The 19,592-nt window shown below is 48.6% G+C and overlaps 6 protein-coding genes across 6 annotated transcripts; 5 read left to right on the top strand and 1 right to left on the bottom strand.

The window, feature by feature from the left end:
• Window positions 1-404: 404 nt before the first annotated feature.
• Window positions 405-1,825, bottom strand: PV09_03632 (60S ribosomal protein L27-A; the record flags this gene model as incomplete). Its single annotated transcript, XM_016356852.1, has 5 exons — window positions 405-1,074; window positions 1,383-1,399; window positions 1,459-1,497; window positions 1,553-1,678; window positions 1,726-1,825. The coding sequence occupies 5 exons, from the start codon at window positions 1,823-1,825 to the stop codon at window positions 730-732; spliced, it is 627 nt and encodes a 208-aa protein (XP_016215645.1). The 3' UTR covers window positions 405-729.
• PV09_03631 (uncharacterized protein) lies at window positions 1,772-3,538 on the top strand. Its single transcript, XM_016356851.1, has 2 exons — window positions 1,772-2,237; window positions 2,322-3,538. The coding sequence occupies exons 1-2, from the start codon at window positions 1,964-1,966 to the stop codon at window positions 3,326-3,328; spliced, it is 1,281 nt and encodes a 426-aa protein (XP_016215644.1). The 5' UTR covers window positions 1,772-1,963; the 3' UTR covers window positions 3,329-3,538.
• A 167-nt stretch (window positions 3,539-3,705) lies between these two features.
• On the top strand, window positions 3,706-5,465 carry PV09_03630 (uncharacterized protein). Its single transcript, XM_016356850.1, has one exon. The coding sequence runs from the start codon at window positions 3,903-3,905 to the stop codon at window positions 5,259-5,261; it is 1,359 nt and encodes a 452-aa protein (XP_016215643.1). The 5' UTR covers window positions 3,706-3,902; the 3' UTR covers window positions 5,262-5,465.
• Window positions 5,466-5,982: 517 nt separating this feature from the next.
• Window positions 5,983-7,268, top strand: PV09_03629 (uncharacterized protein; the record flags this gene model as incomplete). Its single annotated transcript, XM_016356849.1, has 1 exon — window positions 5,983-7,268. One exon carries the CDS (start codon window positions 5,983-5,985, stop codon window positions 7,021-7,023), a length of 1,041 nt encoding a protein of 346 aa, XP_016215642.1. The 3' UTR covers window positions 7,024-7,268.
• A 4,877-nt stretch (window positions 7,269-12,145) lies between these two features.
• On the top strand, window positions 12,146-13,988 carry PV09_03628 (uncharacterized protein; the record flags this gene model as incomplete). The annotated part of the gene is made up of 3 exons (XM_016356848.1): window positions 12,146-12,800; window positions 12,852-13,405; window positions 13,455-13,988. The coding sequence occupies exons 1-3, from the start codon at window positions 12,254-12,256 to the stop codon at window positions 13,986-13,988; spliced, it is 1,635 nt and encodes a 544-aa protein (XP_016215641.1). The 5' UTR covers window positions 12,146-12,253.
• Window positions 13,989-18,394: 4,406 nt separating this feature from the next.
• Window positions 18,395-19,569, top strand: PV09_03627 (uncharacterized protein; the record flags this gene model as incomplete). Its single annotated transcript, XM_016356847.1, has 2 exons — window positions 18,395-18,767; window positions 18,818-19,569. 2 exons carry the CDS (start codon window positions 18,395-18,397, stop codon window positions 19,567-19,569), a joined length of 1,125 nt encoding a protein of 374 aa, XP_016215640.1.
• Window positions 19,570-19,592: the final 23 nt, after the last annotated feature.

Raw genomic sequence — 19,592 nt, 5'->3', positions numbered from 1 at the left:
AGAAAGCAAAGAAATAGACGTGAAGACGGCGTGCCTCCATTTTCAACTCTGCTTCGAAGAAGAAAGAGAAGGCAGGCGAGAGGAGAGAGGAGTCTGCTCGGAATGCCCGCACATAAGAAAATAAAAAAAAAAAATACTCACCCCATTAGATAGAGCTGCTGTATCTTCTTCTTCTTCTTCTTCTCCCCCACAATCAAATGGCATGGTTCGTGGGCCGTCTAAACATGCCCCCGTGCCTTATCTCGTGTTCCTATGCTTTTGCTACTATTTTTTTTTCCACCCATTTCCCCTTCCCCTTCTTCGTCCGTAGCCGTCGACCTGGGTGCGCGTGCTTCTTTTCGTAATGGAGCCATGGGAAAAGACATTTTGGGGGCTTTTTTTTTGTTTGCTTTTCTTCACGCGGAGAGCGTGCTTTTGTCGCGATGACATTCAAGGACGGATCGGGGCACGAGCGATGTTGGTTCATTTTTAGACTCTTCAGTGTTTTTGCTTGTTCGCTATGCCATTGGGAGCTAGAGTGACGCTCTTTGTAATTCACACACACGCACACAAAATATGCATTTTGCCCCCATGATCAAAATATGTCTTGACCCATTTGATCCCCGAATGAATAATCGCCGTGGTAAATGACCATGAAAGAACCATCGCATCCTCTACCTGTCTCCAGGCGCCCCCACCCCCTTGGGACTCGCCTCGCGCCTCTCCGAAGCAGAACAACAAAACACCCGTCTAGAACCTCAGCGGAGTGAAGAACCACCGGTTCTTTCCGCTCATGTACCTCTCCTCCAGCGCCTTCTTGATGTTCTTCTTGGCCTCTTCCCGCTGCGACACTTCCTTGAACGTGTCGTGGCTGACAACGTTCTTGAGGCCCTCCAGCTCAAGCGTGTAGCGTGTCGGCATCAGGTGGTTGTAGTTTGCGACCTTGATGAAGGGCTTGACCTTGGAACGCTTCTCAACCTTCTTCTTGCCCATGCGCTTCGTGACCTTCAGCGGGTAGCGCTCAATGCCGGCGACGAGAGCATGTGGGAATGGGTAGGCTTTCGAGCCGGAGTCCTGGGGCTGGATGATGACGACCTAGAAGGAAGACTCAGTGTTAGCGGTCAAGACTTTCTCTCTCTCTCGTAACGTTGCTCGGAATATGGTCGGCCACTAGGAGCCCATCATTTGTCCCCGTTGCCAATTGCCCTCTCTCAAACCACCGCTCGATCCAGGTTCGTGCGTGTCTACGTGGTGCCCAGCCTTCAGTGGCCGAAATGGATAACCCACACGCACGTAAAATCATCCCCAGTTCCTGCCAACGTTTCCTTCGAAATTGTGCCCGATAAATTTCACAAGAGCGGCTCCGTGTATGAGACAGGGTGTGTAGAGTGATTGCAGCGTACCTTCTTGCCAGCTTGGCCTGTAAGTGTGTCAGCAACGTGTACGACTTGACAAATTTTTTCGAGTTTCAAAACGTACGTCCTCGAGTGATAATGGCCACGCGGCCGTTCTTCAGGACTATAGATATCAGTCAGTACATTCTCCATCAGTCTCTCGGGAGCCTGCGGCATACACTTCATATCTGCGGTGTTGTGCGTGAAGTTTCTGCGGTGGTCCAAAATAGGTGGTCGCTGTGTGTCGCGAATTGGCGGGTCAAAGATTTGGGTGTTGAGTGTGCGGCTTGGCAGCAAATTCAACGCTTGGACCAACCATGTTAGCGCACTAGTCCACATATGGTAAAACTACAAGACGCCGCGTTGTGCCTGGCAGCCTCGCGACCATGGACACCAACAAGCAGCTTCCTCCCATCATCGTCATCTCTGCCATCCTCAGCAGCTACGAACATATTCTTGTCCTGTCCGCTGCTCTTCGGCTTTTTAGATTATATCGGCGCAGAGAGCCTCTTTCTTTCCGTCCGCCGGGCTCTTTCTCACGTCCTCCCTCTTCGCCTGAACGGATCACTACCGCAAACACAGTGCTAGAGATGGCTGTCGCCCCGCGTAAGGATGATGAGCAGCGCATAGAGGAAGCTCAGAAGCTGGCGAAGACGGAACCAGCCAAGGCGGAGGCAATCTACAAAGATATTCTCACCAAGGAACCCGGCTCGACGGATGCTGCGCTGCGGAACTTTGAAAAGGCCCTTGTAGGACTGGGAGTGCTGTTCAGAGATCAGAAAAGGCCGAACGACCTTGCCGATTTGATACGGCAGACCCGGTCCGCTCTATCGTCGTTTGCGAAGAGCAAGACCGCAAAACTTGGTATGCTGCGCCCATCGTGTCCATCGGAACGTCGCTGCCGCTGCGAATGTCCCGACACAGTTTGCTAACGTGGTCGACTAACAGTGCGCGAACTGCTCGACCTATTCACGACCATTCCAAACACTACAGAAACCCAGATATCCGTCACGAAATCGTGCATCGAATGGGCAATCAGCGAGAAGCGTGGTTTCTTGCGTCAGGAACTCGAAACGCGCCTTGCGACAATCTACATCTCCAAGCAGTCCTACTACGACGCACTTACCCTCATCAACAACCTAGTCAAGGAGCTGCGGAAGCTGGATGATAAGCTTCGCCTGGTCGAGGTCCAACTGTTGGAGTCACGCGTCTATCATGCTTTGGGCAACGTTCCCAAAGGCCGTGCAGCCCTCACGTCGGCACGCACATCTGCTGCAAGCGTATATACGCCACCTTTGGTTCAGGCAGGGCTGGACATGCAGTCTGGTATGCTTCATGCTGAAGACAAGGACTTTTCGACCGCGTTCTCCTACTTCATCGAGGCTCTTGAAGGCTATCACGCCCAGGAAGAGACGGACAAGGCTCGCGCTGCGCTCATGTACATGCTTTTGTGCAAAATCATGCTCAATTTAGGCGACGACGTCGAGAATCTGCTCAAGAGCAAACACGCAGACCGATACGCTGGCAAAGGCCTCGACGCGATGAAGGCCGTCGCGCTGGCACACTCGCATAGAAGCTTGGAGGAGTACGAAAAAGCTTTAGGAGACTATCGATACGAACTCGGAAGCGACCGATTCATCGCAAACCACCTCCGAAGACTCTATGACGCTATGCTGGAGCAGAATCTGATTAAAGTCATCGAGCCCTTCAGCCGGGTCGAAATTGCACACATCGCCCGCATGGTTGGCTTGGACACGCAGCAGGTGGAACGGAAACTGAGCCAGATGATCTTAGACAGAGTCATTATTGGCGTCCTCGACCAGGGTGCGGGCTGTCTTATCATATACGATGAAAGCGAGCGGGACAGGGGCTATGACGCAGCGCTGGAGACAATTGAAAAGCTTCACAACGTGGTGGATGTGCTGTACACAAATCAAGCTAGCATGTTGGAGTGATGAATTGGCAAGCCGACTATTTGATGCTTTACTGCATAGGGAACTTTAACGGGCGCCAGCCTTGAGTTGCGATCTGATAAATAAAAGGAGACCAACGTGCCACAGCATATTTTTTAGTAGACATTTAAGCGAAGGCACTGCGCCTTTGACATTTGGACTTCCAAGATCACATGTAAACTCTCCGTGTGCTTTCTCTGGGCGCGTGAGGACTAATATTGGTGGTGTGCAGTTACAACGTTTGTCATAGAACCCGACGCCTTCCTCAAACAGTCTTCAACGCCCATTGGATATGTGCAGACAAGAAGCTGCGCGAGGCAGAAAGGGTCTAGCCATAGCCCCCTAAATTAGCCCTACCACCGCCTTGTAACGATTGCTGTGAATGACTTACCTTGTCCACGTATTTCTTGCCCAATACCCGATGCGCTGGGGCAAAAGTCCAGCTAAGCTCTATAGATAATGATTGCTTCCACGTCAGAACCGACCTAGTCCTGGGAGGCCCAGACTCACAGTTGAAGAGGAACAGCTCACTGAACCTTTCCAGTCTTTCGATTCAGTTGATCAAACTATTGCCGTCATGTCTTCATCTATTTTAACTCGCGGTGGAGCAGTACAGGCTCCAAAGCAAGGCGTAGTGCACATTTACATCGACAACTCGAACTTGTGGATCGAGGGACAGAAGACGTACGCGCGAAAGAACCACCAGTCCGTCTCGTTTGACCCGACCTGGCGTTTCGACATTGGGCGTCTTAAGGACGTCTTGACCAGAAAGTCCGGTCCTTATCTGGAAGGACTGAATCCGGAGATCAATATTCACTTGTACGGCTCTACCCCTCCGCCCGTTGATACGGTGTGGCAGGCCATCAAATTACACAATGTCAAGGTTCGAACCTTTGAGAGGAGCTCGTGGACCGGCCGCGAAAAGCTCGTGGACAGCGAACTCAGCTTGGACTCCTTTGAGCAAGCTCTGGAGGACGCTTATAACAAGGTTAGGAGCGAATTCATGATAGTCTCTGGCGACAAGGACATGCTTTCCTCCGTGTCGAGGATCGACCAGAGAGGTTTTCCCGTCCACGTCTGGTCGTGGAAACTCAGCATGACGGGTGCGTACTCGAGCGACGAGCGGCTTAGAAACGTCAAGGTTCATTATCTGGACGATCACCTGGAGGAAATCGGGTTCTGCGAGACGTCTTTCCGCATCGACCGGAACACGATCGACCCTTGCAGCATCGTCGTGCTCGATCCTCTCCCCAAGGCTGACGACATCGAACAATACGTCGGCAGCCTTACCGTCCCAGTATACCGATACGAATATGCTCAGAAGCGCGTCTGCGCCGCTAGCAAGGACCTCGTCATCATCCCAGCCCTGGCCCAGCTCATGGATCCCGACGACAAGACGCTTTTGTTCAAGGCTGCCGCGTCCGCGCTGAGCAAGTCGGGGCTGGAAGTCATCACGTACTTTGAATATGTTCAGCGCTTCTTGAAAAACACGGACCCGTCTCAATTCGTCCTCGAGTTATCCAATCGTTTCGAAGAGTATCCTCGACCGGAGGATATCAACCCTCAGGATTCGCAACGCCATGAGGCTCCTGGAAAGCTGAACGCGGCCGGTGATGACGGCTACATTGAAGTAAAGCATTGGTCGGAAAAACGTAAGAAGTACTTGGACCAGAAGGAATATAAGGCCGCAAAGAGATGTATGTGGGGCTTCTACTGCGAGAAGGGCAAATACTGCAAACTGGGTCATACAGATGCCGAGCGGGACCATTTCAAGACTTATGGGCCCAAGAAGGTAAGGAAGACGAAGCTTTGTAGAATCAACAACTGCATCAAGGGGGAAAAATGCCCGTTTGCTCACGGCGAAGCGGATTTGCTCTGTCCAACGTGCAACAAGACCGGTGTAGGCCATAGGATTGGAGGTTGCTTGAAGAAATGATGAAACACCTCTTCGTTTAGTCCATGAGAGCATCAGAGTTTGATCAACAATGTTATGTAGCAACGTCACGGTATATTGCAGATTTGTAAAGCTACTTCGGCTTGTGCAAGGCAGATGGAAAACTACAGCGAGAATGGAATCAAGGCATACGCGGTGTCGTGTTTCTGGGACCAGTGTTTGAACAGAAAAAATCCCAGCCTCGTAAAAATTCGTCTTTGGACGGTGTTTAGAGCTTCCAGGTTCTTTGGTCGCTTCCATATTCTTGGAGGCCGCAGGAGTAACGAGGCGGAGCAAGGATATACCACCAAACAATGCAATGTTGCTGATGGTGAGTCACTGAACACGCCTGAATGCATATTTCACGCATGCTGATTCTTGCTTAAAAAAAAGTCTCTAAGCTTCAACTGTTCAGTAAATCCTAAATTTTGTAAACATAGTTTGGTGCACGGATTCACCCTCAGCCTTTGAGCCTGTTGAAGCCGATTGGGGACCCGTAGAACCTAACGCTGGGATGATGATCGCACCCATGGGCGTGTAACTCCTTGAGATAGCTCGCAAGCTCTCTTTTGCATGATAAATCGACAGAAGGCTGCAAGTCTTTCAATTCCAAATCATTTTCAATCCGCGCATTGCGTCCAGATACGCCCCAAAGCCCAGCCTGTCACGAAACCTGTCCAATCCGGAACGGGCGCATCGAAAACCGGTATCCTCGGCCTCAAAAATGGCTCAGCCTACTAGATCGATGAGGGCCTGGCAATATACGAATGTCGCTCATGGGCTAGAACAAGCCCTGTATTTGAACAGATCAGCAGCCTTGCCTACAGAGAAGAGGCCGCTAGGTCCAAAGGAAGTACTAGTGCGTGTACACTATGCAGCTCTTAATGCAGTTGACTACAAGCTCCCGGAACTTCCAATAGCAGGTCGCCTCGTCATCTCGAAGCCTGCTACGCCGGGACTGGACTACGCTGGTAGAATTGTTGAGTGCGGATCGGAAGTCCAGCTCGAAATCGGCCAGGCAGTATACGGCAAGTTGGAGCCAAAGCAGCCTTGTGGCACCTTGGCAGACTATGTCATAGGATCATACGAAGGCACGGTGCCCATCCCCGACGGCATCGAAATGGAAGATGCCGTTGGTGCAGGCGTGTGCGGTCTCGTAACGTACCAGTGCCTTGCAAGACACATCAAGAGAGGCGACAACGTGTTGATCAATGGCGGTAGCGGCGGCACGGGGACGTTTGCTATACAGATCGCGAAAGCGATGGGAGCCAACGTCACCACGACGTGTTCACGCTCTAACCTTGAGCTATGCAGGAGCCTAGGTGCAGACCGCGTCGTCGACTACGAGGCAGAGAATCTCATTCTGACGCTGAAGAAGTCGGGGGAGCAGTACGACATGATACTGGACAACGTTGGCCACCCACCCGAGCTCTACTGGGAATGCCCGCACTTCACAAAGCTGGAGGCACCGTACGTTCAGATCGGCACGCAAGTCTCGCTTCCCTTCGTCTACGATCTCGCATTCAGACTTTTCCTGCCCACCTGGCTTGGAGGCGGGAAACGCAAGTTCTTATTTGGATTCACGAGCACGAACCGCCAGGACTATGAGGAACTGACGAGACTGATGAGTGCTGGCAAGGTCAAGAGCGTCGTCGAACAGGTATTTGATTTTGAAGACGTCCCTGCGGCGTACGCGAGAATGAAGACGGGAAGAGCGCGCGGAAAGATCGTCATCAGGGTGGCCGAGAATAAAGAATGCTGTTGAAGGAGTCGCCTACTTTTTTTCAACGCTTCCCTAAATCTACCCAGCGCGGAAGCGAATACTTAACTATTGGATAAAACCATGAGATGTGCTTCTCTCCGGAGGAACATATGCGCGTCTCTGAGTTCCTACAGCAAATGAACTGACCACTCTCTCCTTTTCTCGGCAACTGGTCAGCAATATCGCAATCCCCGAGTCTACAGAGAGTTTCAGAGCTTTGCTACTTTGCCTCCTTCGTTTGATAGAATTACTCTGTATGGCAATATAATATTGTTTGCATGTTAATACATTATTGAATTTTACATGTCTCAATGGCAAGATTTGGGAGCGGCACAAACCTCTGATTCATGGAACTATGTAATAAATCAAACTTCAAGTACAGTTTCTTCCTCGACTTTGCCAAGCCCTTTTCGGTTATTAAACACGCGACTCATATATCACAAGTGTCAAGATACATTAGCTATAGTATGTTATCTCAGTGCTGGGTCACCATATCCGCAATTTATCTCCCTTATCTCTTACGGAAAGTACTGAACTACGCCAGCCGTGTTTCGCGAGTTAATTCTTCAGCACACGCAACAGCTCTTCGCAGATAACTTGCGTAGATTTTCTGTGAGTTATACGCCCCTCGATTCAATCGATCAAAGCAAACTGAAAGGAACTGGCGTAAAGGGAAGAACGAATCCAATTATCGAATGGCATGGCCATTGGGATCGTAAGATACAGAACCAGGAACAGCGAACAGAATTAATTCAACCCATACGACAGGTCCACGTCAAAAGGCAAAACTCCTCAGGTACTTGGTTTAACTATACGCCTTGTGAGAATTTTGTCAAAATAGGTGGTGTAGTAAATTGTGCGTGCATCATGGCAACTTTAAGCACTAAGGATGCTATTCAGATACGAACAGTAAGTCATCCTGTGTACAAAACGATTGTAAATTGCATGGAGATTTTACAGAGCTGGATCGACAACATACCAACATTGCATTGCGCAACTAACCGATCAGCCCCTGAAGCACACATACCAAACCTTCAGCACCAGGATCGGGCACTTGATTCCACCCACTTTCATGTACATATACCGACCTTCCGAATGCGGCTTTCATATTTTTCGTCTTATCTCTACCAGCAACAGCAGCTTCGAGAGCGCCCGCTAAGTCAAGTTCTTTGCTTTCACAAAGCCTGGAGATGAAAGGTTCAAGTGCGTCCATCAGTGTGCGATCACCTGTGCACGCAGGGGTGGCCTTTTGCAAAGCCTGGAGTGCTTCCGACAACGCAGAAGCCCACATGTCTTCTCTGACACGTGTAGGTAGAGATAGACGACTTGAAATGTCTCGCAGGGAGGCTGCTAAGGCTGATACGAAAATGGCGTACAAGGCTCCTGACGTTCCGTCCATGCTCTCTTCGAGCACATTCGCAATAGCATCTACAGTTTGCACGGCGTCTGTAGTTATCGTCCCGGAAGTAAGGGCATTGAGAACGGCGTTGGCGGCTCTCCGAAGGGTCACGCCGCAGTCACCGTCTCCAACGACGCTGTCATACTTTGTGATGCGAGGCTCGGCCAAGATAAGATTATCACAAGCAGCCTTGAGACTCTTTTTAAACGCATCAGAATCCACTGCAGATTTACTCAGTATAGCTCAAAGAGGATTAAAAGCGTGCATACCCAATAATGAGCTTTCAACATATTTTCTCGAAGCTCCACCTTGAGTGTGTTTAGTCCTACCCAGATAGTTCTTTCGCCATGCGTCTGAGGTTAATATAGCTGCTGGCCAGCCTGGGGCGTCTGTCGGAGCATCCAAATATGACAGAACGTTGTTTCTTGTTTTCAAAAGAGTGATGCTGAAGCCTCTACAATCCAGACTGGTCATGAACGGTCCAGCAAATACACGAGGTGGCTTACCAATTTTCGCCTCTAGCTAAGATTCAGCGACTTCTTTTTGATGGACTGATCATCTGTTCAAGATTACTCAACCAGCTGCTTCACGACTTCGTTTGCGATTGCATAGAGTTCCAGCTGTGACACGCCACCAAGGTTGTTCACCAAGAGCACAATGCTTTCAGCGTCGTCGAAGCGGACAAATGCTCGAACGGAATCCTTTTGGTCCAGTAATTGGGTCAACATTGCGGCAACAAGGTCATCAATTCTCGGCTTTGGCTCCAAAACCTTAAAGCCAGGTTCATTGTGTATACCCATTCCAAGCTCGACCTATGAGGCATTTGACTGGCTTTCGGAAACCTCGTGTCCAGGTACGTGCACATGATCTAGGGCAACGCCGACAGTCACCAGGTTGTTCGCAACTTCATATCCAAGAAGAAGCAATTCTTCCCAGTGGACACCCATGTGAGCAGCGGCGCCCAAGATTTTCTCAACCAGGACCGTTCCGGCAAGACCGCGACGGCCAACCTTACCGCTACGCGCCCGACCAACAGAAACGTCGTCACCAACAGTTGTAATATCGACCTTATGGCCAGCAAGTCGAGCTTTCTCTGCGGCCAAGCGAAAATGGAGAACATCGCCAGTGTAGTTCATAATAATCAAGATCGTACCAGCCTTCCCTCCAGCCTGCAGGATGGTGTTGGTGACCTGACGAGCGCTGGGAGAGGCAAATACATGTCCTGAGACCGCAGCGTGCAGGAGGTCTTGCCCGACGTATGCTGCGAATGCAGGTTCATGGCCGGCGCCGTCTCCAGAAATAAGAGTGACAATTTTATCCCCGTCAGAACGGCCATCGAATACAGCTTAATGTAAGCTCAGTGACTGAGAGCTTAGGAGGGATTCAGATACTTGATACCTTTGTTTTCTAAGTCGATAAGCAGATGTGGACTAACGGTGACGAGACCTTGTAGCGCATCGAGGACGATGTCGTCGCCCTCCACGAAGTGTTTCGTATTGGTCATATCTGCGCGGTACCATTGAATTACGAGAGAGCAAGAGGGAAAATTTAAAGATCGTAGAGTGCCATCAAATTTAACAGTCTACACGCTTCACTACTTTCCGTTGCTCCAGTATTTGTCTTTCCCCTTCATTGCGCCATGGATGCAGCCCCATGAGCTACCTGGGCTATCTAGTTCGAACATGATTCTCTAGCTTTTGCATTAAGCATATGGTAGTCTTTGACTTACTCGCAAAGTTGATCTATAATTCGATCATGGTGTCACAAAACATTGCGAGAGCGGACTGTCAGGACGCTTTATATTTCCATTTTCGGTTATTTGCTCCACACAAGAGCCCCAGAGTTATTCCCGGAAGAACCGCATTCTCGGCGGGGTCGCACATGACGTTCTTCGGTCCGATGTCTAGTGTCATTCGCTAGATCTTAACCCGAACCCAGAACAAGCAGAACAAGGCTCTCTGGGCAAACGCGAACTGTGGCTAGCTCGGTCTTTGGAATTCCCTTTTCTATCCGCGATAAGCTAGACAGAATGGGAAATTTAGGCACATCGTTCGTAGTCTGGACATTGTTTATCAATGCTGTAATGAGTAGCGTCAACAGCTCTTTGCTTGAGCTATGTGAACGCAAGGCTGTGGGTTCCCTTCCAAAGTTACGATAAAATCACCAATCATTGCCTATTGTCCATTCAAGTCAGCACATTCTGCGATTCTTAACATTCAGCGTTCTCGCTCCGTTCCCGAAACTTAGTTGCGCACCTCTGTCCACAATGGCGCTCAATGTCTCCGGCAAAACTGCAATAGTCACTGGTGCCGGCTCGGGTATCAATCTCGCATTTGCGAAACTGCTTCTGAACAATGATTGCAATGTTGTCTTTGCAGACCTCGCTCTTCGTCCGGAAGCCGAAGAAGTTGTGGCATCATACAATCACAAGAATGACAAAAAGCCGCGAGCGGTATACAAGAAGACGGATGTGACGGATTGGCTACAGTTAGAGGCAATGTTTGCCATTGCCGAGGAAGTATTTGGCGGTGCTGATATTGTATGTCCTGGCGCTGGCGTCTACGAGCCACCGTTCTCAAATTTCTGGATTCCGCCGGGAACGGCCACGACAAAAGACGATAGATCTGGAGGAAGGTATGCTGCAATGGACATCAACGTCACGCATCCTATCCGATGCACACAGCTTGCCATTGCCCATTTCATAAAACACAATCGACCGGGGGTTGTGGTTCACATTTCGAGCATTGCGGCACAGAGACCAATCTTACAGTGCCCATTGTATGTGGCCTCCAAATTTGCAATCTCCGGGTTTGTGCGTTCGATGGCGTTGCTTGAAACACCTCCAAATCCCCAGCTGCCAACAATCAGGGTCAATTGTGTAGCTCCTGGCGTTATCAAAACTCCGCTCTGGACAGACCACGCCGAAAAGTTGAAATGGATTGATCCAGAACGGGACGAATGGGTCACGGCCGAAGATGTTGCCGAAGTGATGCTCGATCTGATTCAGAGGAAAGAGCATGTCGGCGGAACCGTGCTGGAGGTTGGAAAAGGCCAGGTGCGGAAAGTAGAGGTGCTCAACGACCCCGGACCAAGCGGTGCAGGACATACAGTTAGTGCTGCGGCAATAGGAGAAAAGGAAGTGTGGGAGAGATTGTCACAACCTTCGTGGGGCCAATAAATTCCCATATCAGGTAATTAAGATGCCGTTTCGTTCGCTGCCTCCGCCGCAAAGGGGCTTGACCGTTTCATACATTCCAATGAAAGCCACTCAGCTCAAGAGCACTTTATGAGAATGCCGTCTTACTCCTTCATTCTTCTTGACGGCCACATCGAGTTCCTTGCTGCCGTTGATGCGCGGGTAACATATTCGAAGTGGAAAAGACCTGCACTAGAATAAGCTAGACAGGGAACAAAGTGTGCGTAACTTACTGGATTCAGGCTTGACGCAGTCGTAGTCTAAAAACGGAAATTTAAGCGTCTTCGAAGATCCTCAGCTCACAAGTGTGATCAGTTCGACGCTCGGAGCTTATCATCCAATCTCGCCTCACAATATGATCACAGTCTGATCGTAATTTTCTCCTAGTTGCGAAGCAAAATATTTCCAAGGAACTAAGGAGAACCGCGCTAGTCTCGGTTAGAACTTGCCGTAGAGAAAGAAACCAGGAAGATCACGATACACTCGTAGTTACGAAATATATTCAATCTTCACAAGCCCAGAGTATCAGTCTAGAAGTCGCACTCCATATACTTCGTGATCAAAATCAAAGAGATCTCTATCCTGTCTTATCTTTTCTTAACCCTATTACTCGTTCAACTTTCTTCGACATCTTCATAATGGCTACAGATACTGATATCATTATTATAGGAGGCGGTATGTCCGGCATAGGGCTTGCCATACAACTCAAACGCCGCTACAAATCTGCCACATTTGAGATCTATGAAAAATCGAACGATATAGGCGGCACTTGGGCTATCAACACGTATCCAGGATGTGGGGTTGATGTTCCTAGCCACTTCTATTCTTACTCTTTCGCTCTGAACCCGGACTGGTCCAGAAAATTTCCGATGCAACCAGAAATCCTCGCCTACTTTAAGAGAGTGGCAAAGACCTTTGGCATTGACAATCATATCAGACTGAAATGCGCAATTCAAAAAGCGCAGTGGGAAGAGAGCTCCAATTCCTGGACAGTGTCAATCTATGATTCGTCTTCTAAGACAATATTCCAAAGAAGATGCAAGGCTCTGGTTTCTGCTGTTGGTGCTCTCAGCACGCCAAAAGAGTGTGACATTCCTGGAAAGGAAAACTTTGAAGGAAAGATCTTTCACTCGTCTAGATGGGATCACTCATTCAATCATGCCAATAAAAAAGTTCTTGTTCTAGGTAATGTCAGACGCGACTTCAGCTACGAGAAGAGACGTTGACACTAGATAGGAAACGGGTGCAGTGCTACACAATTTGTCCCGGTCATATCTGAAACAGCGAAATATGTCTATCAAGTTTCTCGCCAGCCACATTGGCTTCTGGAGAGACCAAACCCTATATACTCTAATACATTCAAGATGTGCATGCGCATTCCAGGAGTCATGCGACTGCTTAGGGCGAAAATATATGCTGAACTAGAAGCGGAATGGACAATGTTTGAAACAGATACTGGCGCAAAAGCTAGACAGAAACTTGGGGAAGCATCCAAGGAGTACATCAGAAAAAATGCTCCAGCAAAGTACGTGGATGCACTGATCCCAAAATTCGAAGTTGGCTGTAAACGACGTGTCTTTGACACAGATTATTTAAAGTGTCTTCATCAAGACAACGTTGAGCTGATATCGAAAGATGGCGTCGAACGGATAACCAAAAACGGGGCAGTCTTCAAATCAGGAAGGGAGATCGGGGTAGATGCAATTATTCTCGCAACAGGCTTTGAGACAACTACACTTCTTGCTCCACTCGAGATAATTGGACGTGAGGGTATCAGCATCAATCAACATGTAAGTCTTTTGAAGTCGCTCTATACACGCATTCTGACCCAATTTCAAGTGGAAAAAGCATAACGAAGGTCTCCCACAAGCATATTACGGCACTTGCATTTCCGGCTTCCCAAACTTCTTCATAATGATGGGGCCGAACACCGTTAATGGCCATTTATCTGTCATATACTCAAGCGAATGCCAAATCAACTTCGCCTTACGTATGCTTGACCCTGTTCTCAACTCGATCCATAAGAAGTGGTCGATTTGGCCAAGTCGGAGAGACATTGCAACAGTTGAAATTAAGCAAGAGGCAGAAAAGGCTGAGAACAGCTGGATTCAGAGAAGAGCGAAAGAGTTGGTCTGGTCATCGGGTTGTACGAATTGGTACGTGGAACCACAGACAGGGAAGAACCTCATGGTGTATCCTCATTGGCAATGGCACTATTGGCTGCGGAGCATATTCATACGCCGGGATGATGTTCTGTACACTTCAAACGATGGGAAACAGATTTTCTCTCACGTTTCGCTTTGGTGGATGTTGATTTCAGCGGTGACGAGCTTGTTGGGACCAGTCCTGAGGGTGACAACAAAAAAGCCTTGATAACAATGACAATAATCAGAGTACTTTATTTTGACACACAAATAGAACGTAGAAGTAGTAGCCAAACTTTATGCTGTCTACAGGATTTAAGCTGGAATGAAAGTCTTCACGTCTTTGCCCCCCTCTTTCATCCCGGCTTTCCTTGAATGTTCATCTTTTTGCATTTCACCCTCATTTTTGGTTATTCTATCATCATTAACTTTCCATACACTCTCAACGGGGTTCAATTGATACGTCGACCGAACCATAAGCCTATGTCAAGACCTGCATATTGATATGCTAGTTTTGCAACACGAGAAGACAGATGATTTCGCTGTACATATTTCCGAGCCTTGTGATGGATTGCGTACATTAGCAGCGCATGCTAAGCGATGGGCTCGGTTCAAAGGAACCTCTGCGGACAGAATCCTTCAAGCTCTAGTGGAATTATTTTTGTAATCCAAGTCATACGCTGTTCCGTTCTTCGGTACAAGATCCAATGGTTGTGAGGCATAGCATAAAATCCATGCATGGGAAAGAAACTTGCGATCAGTGTGGATACGACGTCAGCCTTCTGCTCATGCAAGTTTCAGCATGTGCACAGCTGTCTGGGGTTGAATTCCTAAATTTCCTCATCTAGCGAGGCTTATATTTCCTTCTTTGGAGAAGTCTTGCTGGGCACGCTGTTTTAGCTTGGTTTGCGAGTGACAATCTGCGGAGAAAGTTTTCTGGGGAACTCGGGGTAGTGGGTCTACGTACAAATCTCGCGAAGATCACCGTGCCCACTTTGACGGGATGAGAGTTGTATATGAAGGCCCACAATGGACCCAGTTCTTCGACATGTTCGACTCATAATCGAGTTTTGCTCACTTGAATCAAGACACTTCCAACCTCGCGCCATCTTTTGCGAGAATTTTAACCTATCATGGGTTTCGCGAGAATGGGTGGGAGGACAAGATACCTTGGAGGCTCGGGCAATGCCCTGACCATGTGGATATCCATAGCCGCCAGCACCGTTCTTGTTTTCTATGGATACGATCAGGTACAGAACTCAAGATTCGTAAATTGATTTTCCTAATACCAAGACAGGGTGTATTTGGAAATGTTTTGGTCAAACAGGATTTCCTCGACACCATGGGCAATCCAAACACCAAGGACCAAGGCACCATGACGTCTGTATACAATCTCGGTTGCTTCGGTGGCGCTCTGTCAACGTTGTATACTGGAGACAAACTCGGTAGGCCGAAGACACTCATGCTCGGGAGCTCCATTATCGCAATTGGCGCAGTAATCCAGGCCGCGTCATTTGGTCCGGCGCAAATGTACGTTGGGCGTGTCGTCGCCGGATTGGGAACTGGAATGAATACCGCCACGGCTGGAGTTTGGCAGTCTGAGACCGGAAAGATGAGGAGCCGCGGAAAGTTGGTCATCATTCAAATGGCAAATTGCATCACTGGCTTTTGTTTGTCTAATTGGCTTACCTTGGGATTCTCCTTTGCACCTGGGAGTGTCTCCTGGCGATTTCCGCTCGCATTTCAGATCTGTGAGTGAGCTGCAAGCTGTGTTTGAATGAACCATTTCTAACAAATCCTAGTTTTCTCTGCACTTATCCTGTTGATGTGTCCATTTCTACCAGACTCACCACGTCTATTAATCCGCAAAGGCCAATTTGAGGAAGCTTGTGAGGTCCTTGCAGCTTTGGAAGGAAACGGCGCTACTGCAGACTCGGCGTCTGTCAAAACGCAGTTCTCGATCATCAAAGATGTTCTAGACACCGAATATTCTGTCAACTATACATGGTGGCAATTGATAACTGGCAGAGGACCCGCTGGCGTGGTTCGCAGAATGATACTTGGCGCCTGGATGCAAGCGATGAACCAGATCAGCGGCATCAATGTTACCTCTTACTACATGACAGTGAGTTCGTCAACGCAGTCTGCTTGACTCCAATTGACCGAATTACAGTACGTTTTTATTCATGCGATTGGTTTGAGCGAGCTCATGGCTAGAATTCTAGCAGCCGCTGGCTCCGTCGATTACCTCATATTCTCCTTCCTTACCTACTTTGTCATAGAACGTTACGGGCGTCGCAAGGTCATGATGACTTCTGCTACCGCATGCTCGATCTGTTGGATCGTCATCTCCATCGCAATTGGGCTTTCAGAGACTGGGAAAGGAGATTCATACAAGTTGGGAATTGTTGCCGTCAGCTTTTTCTTCGTCTTTTTTGCCTCGTTCGCCATGGGTGTCCTAGGTGTCCCATGGCTGTACCCAACGGAGGTCAACGCACTGGCATTTCGAGCCAAGGGATCCAGTCTCGCTATGGCCACCAACTGGATTATGAACTACATGGTTGCCCAAATCACGCCTCCGGGCATCGAAAACCTTGGTTACAAATTTTGGATCATTTGGGCTGTAATCTGTGCCTCGTTTGTTCCGACAACGTATTTCTTTTATCCAGAGACGGCTAACCGATCACTCGAGGACATTGATAGATTTTTTGCGCACAACCCTGGTATTTTCGTATTTAGAAACAAGATTGCTACCCAGCTCGAACGTCCGGCAGAATATGTCGAGGCAGATCAAGAGATTGCTCACCAGTATGATAATCAGATTCAAGACAAACTAGATTCGACAATTGCAACCAAAGAACAGTAGAGCGTACAGGATTGGAATGCATGAGAGAAAGGTGCTTAAGGGCAGTTCTATCATTCTCTCAATCATATGTGAGATAGCTGCATTAAAGAGGAAGTATGAACAACTTGGCATGTTTATCCTCATTCAAATGAAACTTTCGTTGGATGAACGTCTACGAATGCGGGAGAATTTAGCATATTGAGCTTCGATATCAATGTTGCTGTGCTATAGTTCGTTTCAATTTAAATTTTTATTTACTGATTTGCATAGAACTTGCCGCACAAAACCAGCTTGCTTAATACGCAGGGAACATCTCTCGGCTGCATTGATGCTGCTCTTATTGCTCGCTTATGCAAATTGATTTAGTTGCCGGACTTGCAAACTTCGCTTCAGTGAGCATTGTAGTCAAAATACTGATGGCTGGTCATTCGAAATTCTTCTTGTTCGTTCGTACAAATGACCCTGTTACTGTGCATGGCTTCAGCAGAAGAAGCATCAACTAAACCAAAATGATAAAGATCGCACAAACGTGGGGAATCACTAGAACTAGCGGGGTCAAACAAAATTCGTCGACAGACGCAACCAATCATAAATCATCTACACAATTATAGTTAGCCAAGGATCTCATTGAATGGAGTTGCGCCATTATCCAGTCTTCCCCTCTTTCTCGATCTACTTCGAGAGAACGAATACATCCACACACCAAACCCGTGGTACTAGGTATTGAAGTGCACTTCAGAAATTGGAAATTGCGAACAGTTACGAATGTAAGGCAAAAGACGTGGGGACGTGTTATGGATGAGGAGCCGCAAAGGACGCCGGCCCCTAGTCGTCAACACAAAGTTAGAGTCCAAAGATCGCGGACAGGGTGGTAGGGCCCTTCGATGCAGCGTGTATAGTTCGTGAACTGCGCTAATCATTCGAAGTCTATACTGCCGTCGCCGAAAGATAAAGTGCGATGAGCATTATCCTTCATGTGGCGAGTGCGTTAGGACTGGGAGACAATGCGATAGCACCACTCCCATATTTCGCCAGCATAAATCATCGTTTGTCTTACAGCGATCAGCGAAATCCTCTTCGAAAAACGTATCAGTTCCCGGGGAGTCCGTCGAATCAACTAGAACAGAAAACGCTTGGGTCCACATATCATCAGAAAGTAAGGTTTCCGATCTAGGGCAGGATCTTTAATCATATTCACGGAATACGTCACAGGAGTCTTTGCAAATCCAAATGCTCAGGAACAACATTCGCAGTCACATCAGAGTTCTAATATTCAATCGCTAGATCAGCCTTCCCCCGTGCCCCCAACAACATCATACACACCGTGCTCCGTCGGCACTAGCAGCAGTGAAGTTTCCCAAAACCCCCAGGGGCGTATTGTAGAACCTTACGCACTTCCCACAGAGCATGAAATTTGGGTAGAAAGCCTCGAATCGCTAGATGATGATCGTCGCCATCAACTGAACACTAACCCGACGCATGATGAGCACCACCAACAAGCGTTATCTCCGAACACGCATGCTCCCCCAGTAGTCGCGAATCACTCGCTTCAAAACTCACTGATTGACGAAAATCGAGAGACTAGCTTTCTGCTTCGACACTTTGCAGAGACACCTGCGAAATGGATGGATTTGTTCGATCTGGAATGCTTCTATAGCCGTCAAGTACCGGTCCGTGCCCGAGGAAATCTGCTATTGAAATATGCAGCATGCGCATTTGCTGCCAAGCAGTTGGGACGCGTTAAAGGTCGGAAATCTGTTCGAGGGGGAGTGGCCAGCCGACTGTCGGACATGGAAACTTGGCCAGAGCATGCTGCAATCGATTTTATGTGGCTTGGTATGAAGTATTATGACAAGAGCATTTCCTTGCTGATGAAGCACATCTCGGAAGGTCATCACGCCCAACGCGATGGTTACAACCGAAGATACGATGATGAGACAATCGCGGCGGCGACGATACTTTGCAATTACGAGTTTCTAAGTGCTACGACAGCTGGCTGGTCGAGGCATCTCGACGGAACACAGTCATTACTTCAACTCAATCATGAGGAGGGGCTCTTCCAGTTCCAACCATCGCCGCGACCGGCTGCATCCGTACCAAAACCGCCGAAGGCATTGAGGGCAGTATTTTGGAATTTCGCTAGACAGGACTTCTTGGCCTCTCGTTGGTCCACTCCCGTGCTACGACATTGCATGCACTGACCCTGACTGTAGTGATTGCTTGTAAGCCAACACGTTTAGATACCGATGATCTCGACATGTGGCGTGCAATGGGTCTTTTGTTGAATGATCGCGGTCTAGTCGTCTCGAGTAATAATTCAATCGACCCTTCTGAAGAGTCGATGGGAGACGACATGATCTCGAATGCCTTAGTATGGCTGCTGTCCAAGATCGCGAATTTCATTGCGACTGTCTCGGACGACGACTCCCAAGCTACAGCAGTATGGCAGGCTTTAGATCTTGAGGTCAAAGTTTGGTATGAAGGTTTGCCTTCGAGCTTCCAGCCGTCCGCGCGGATACCGATCGATGACCAAATATCGCCGAACCTGAAGTGGGAAACCTGGTATAGCAACAGTATGTGCGCTTCAACTATGCAGTCGTACCACATGGCCAGAATGCTCTTGTTGATCCACCGTCCGAGCAAGATTCTGTATGGATGGGCCTCGTCGCATGAACCAGGAATGGTTGCACAAAGGAAAGACTTGCTCTCTGTATACCGGTCGATGCAGACCGAGTTGCGCACACATGCTATTGAAATATGCTCTATTGCTCTTGGTAGACCTCATGATCCTGCGCGAATACATATGCTGCAGCCACTGTACATAGCTGGAAGATGCCTTACTGATGCAAGAGACCAGAAGATTGTCATCACTCTTATACAGGATATCGAAAAAGACCTCGGCTGGGCCACCGGGTATCGGGTTGAGCAATTATTAGAAGAATGGAAGCTTAGTAGCAGCCCGTGAAAGTCAGCACGAGCGCCAAGATG

This window comes from Verruconis gallopava (assembly GCF_000836295.1).
Source record: "Verruconis gallopava strain CBS 43764 unplaced genomic scaffold supercont1.9, whole genome shotgun sequence".
In the NCBI taxonomy this organism is placed as follows: Eukaryota; Fungi; Ascomycota; class Dothideomycetes; order Venturiales; family Sympoventuriaceae; genus Verruconis; species Verruconis gallopava.
This window is presented reverse-complemented; position numbering and strand designations above follow the sequence as displayed.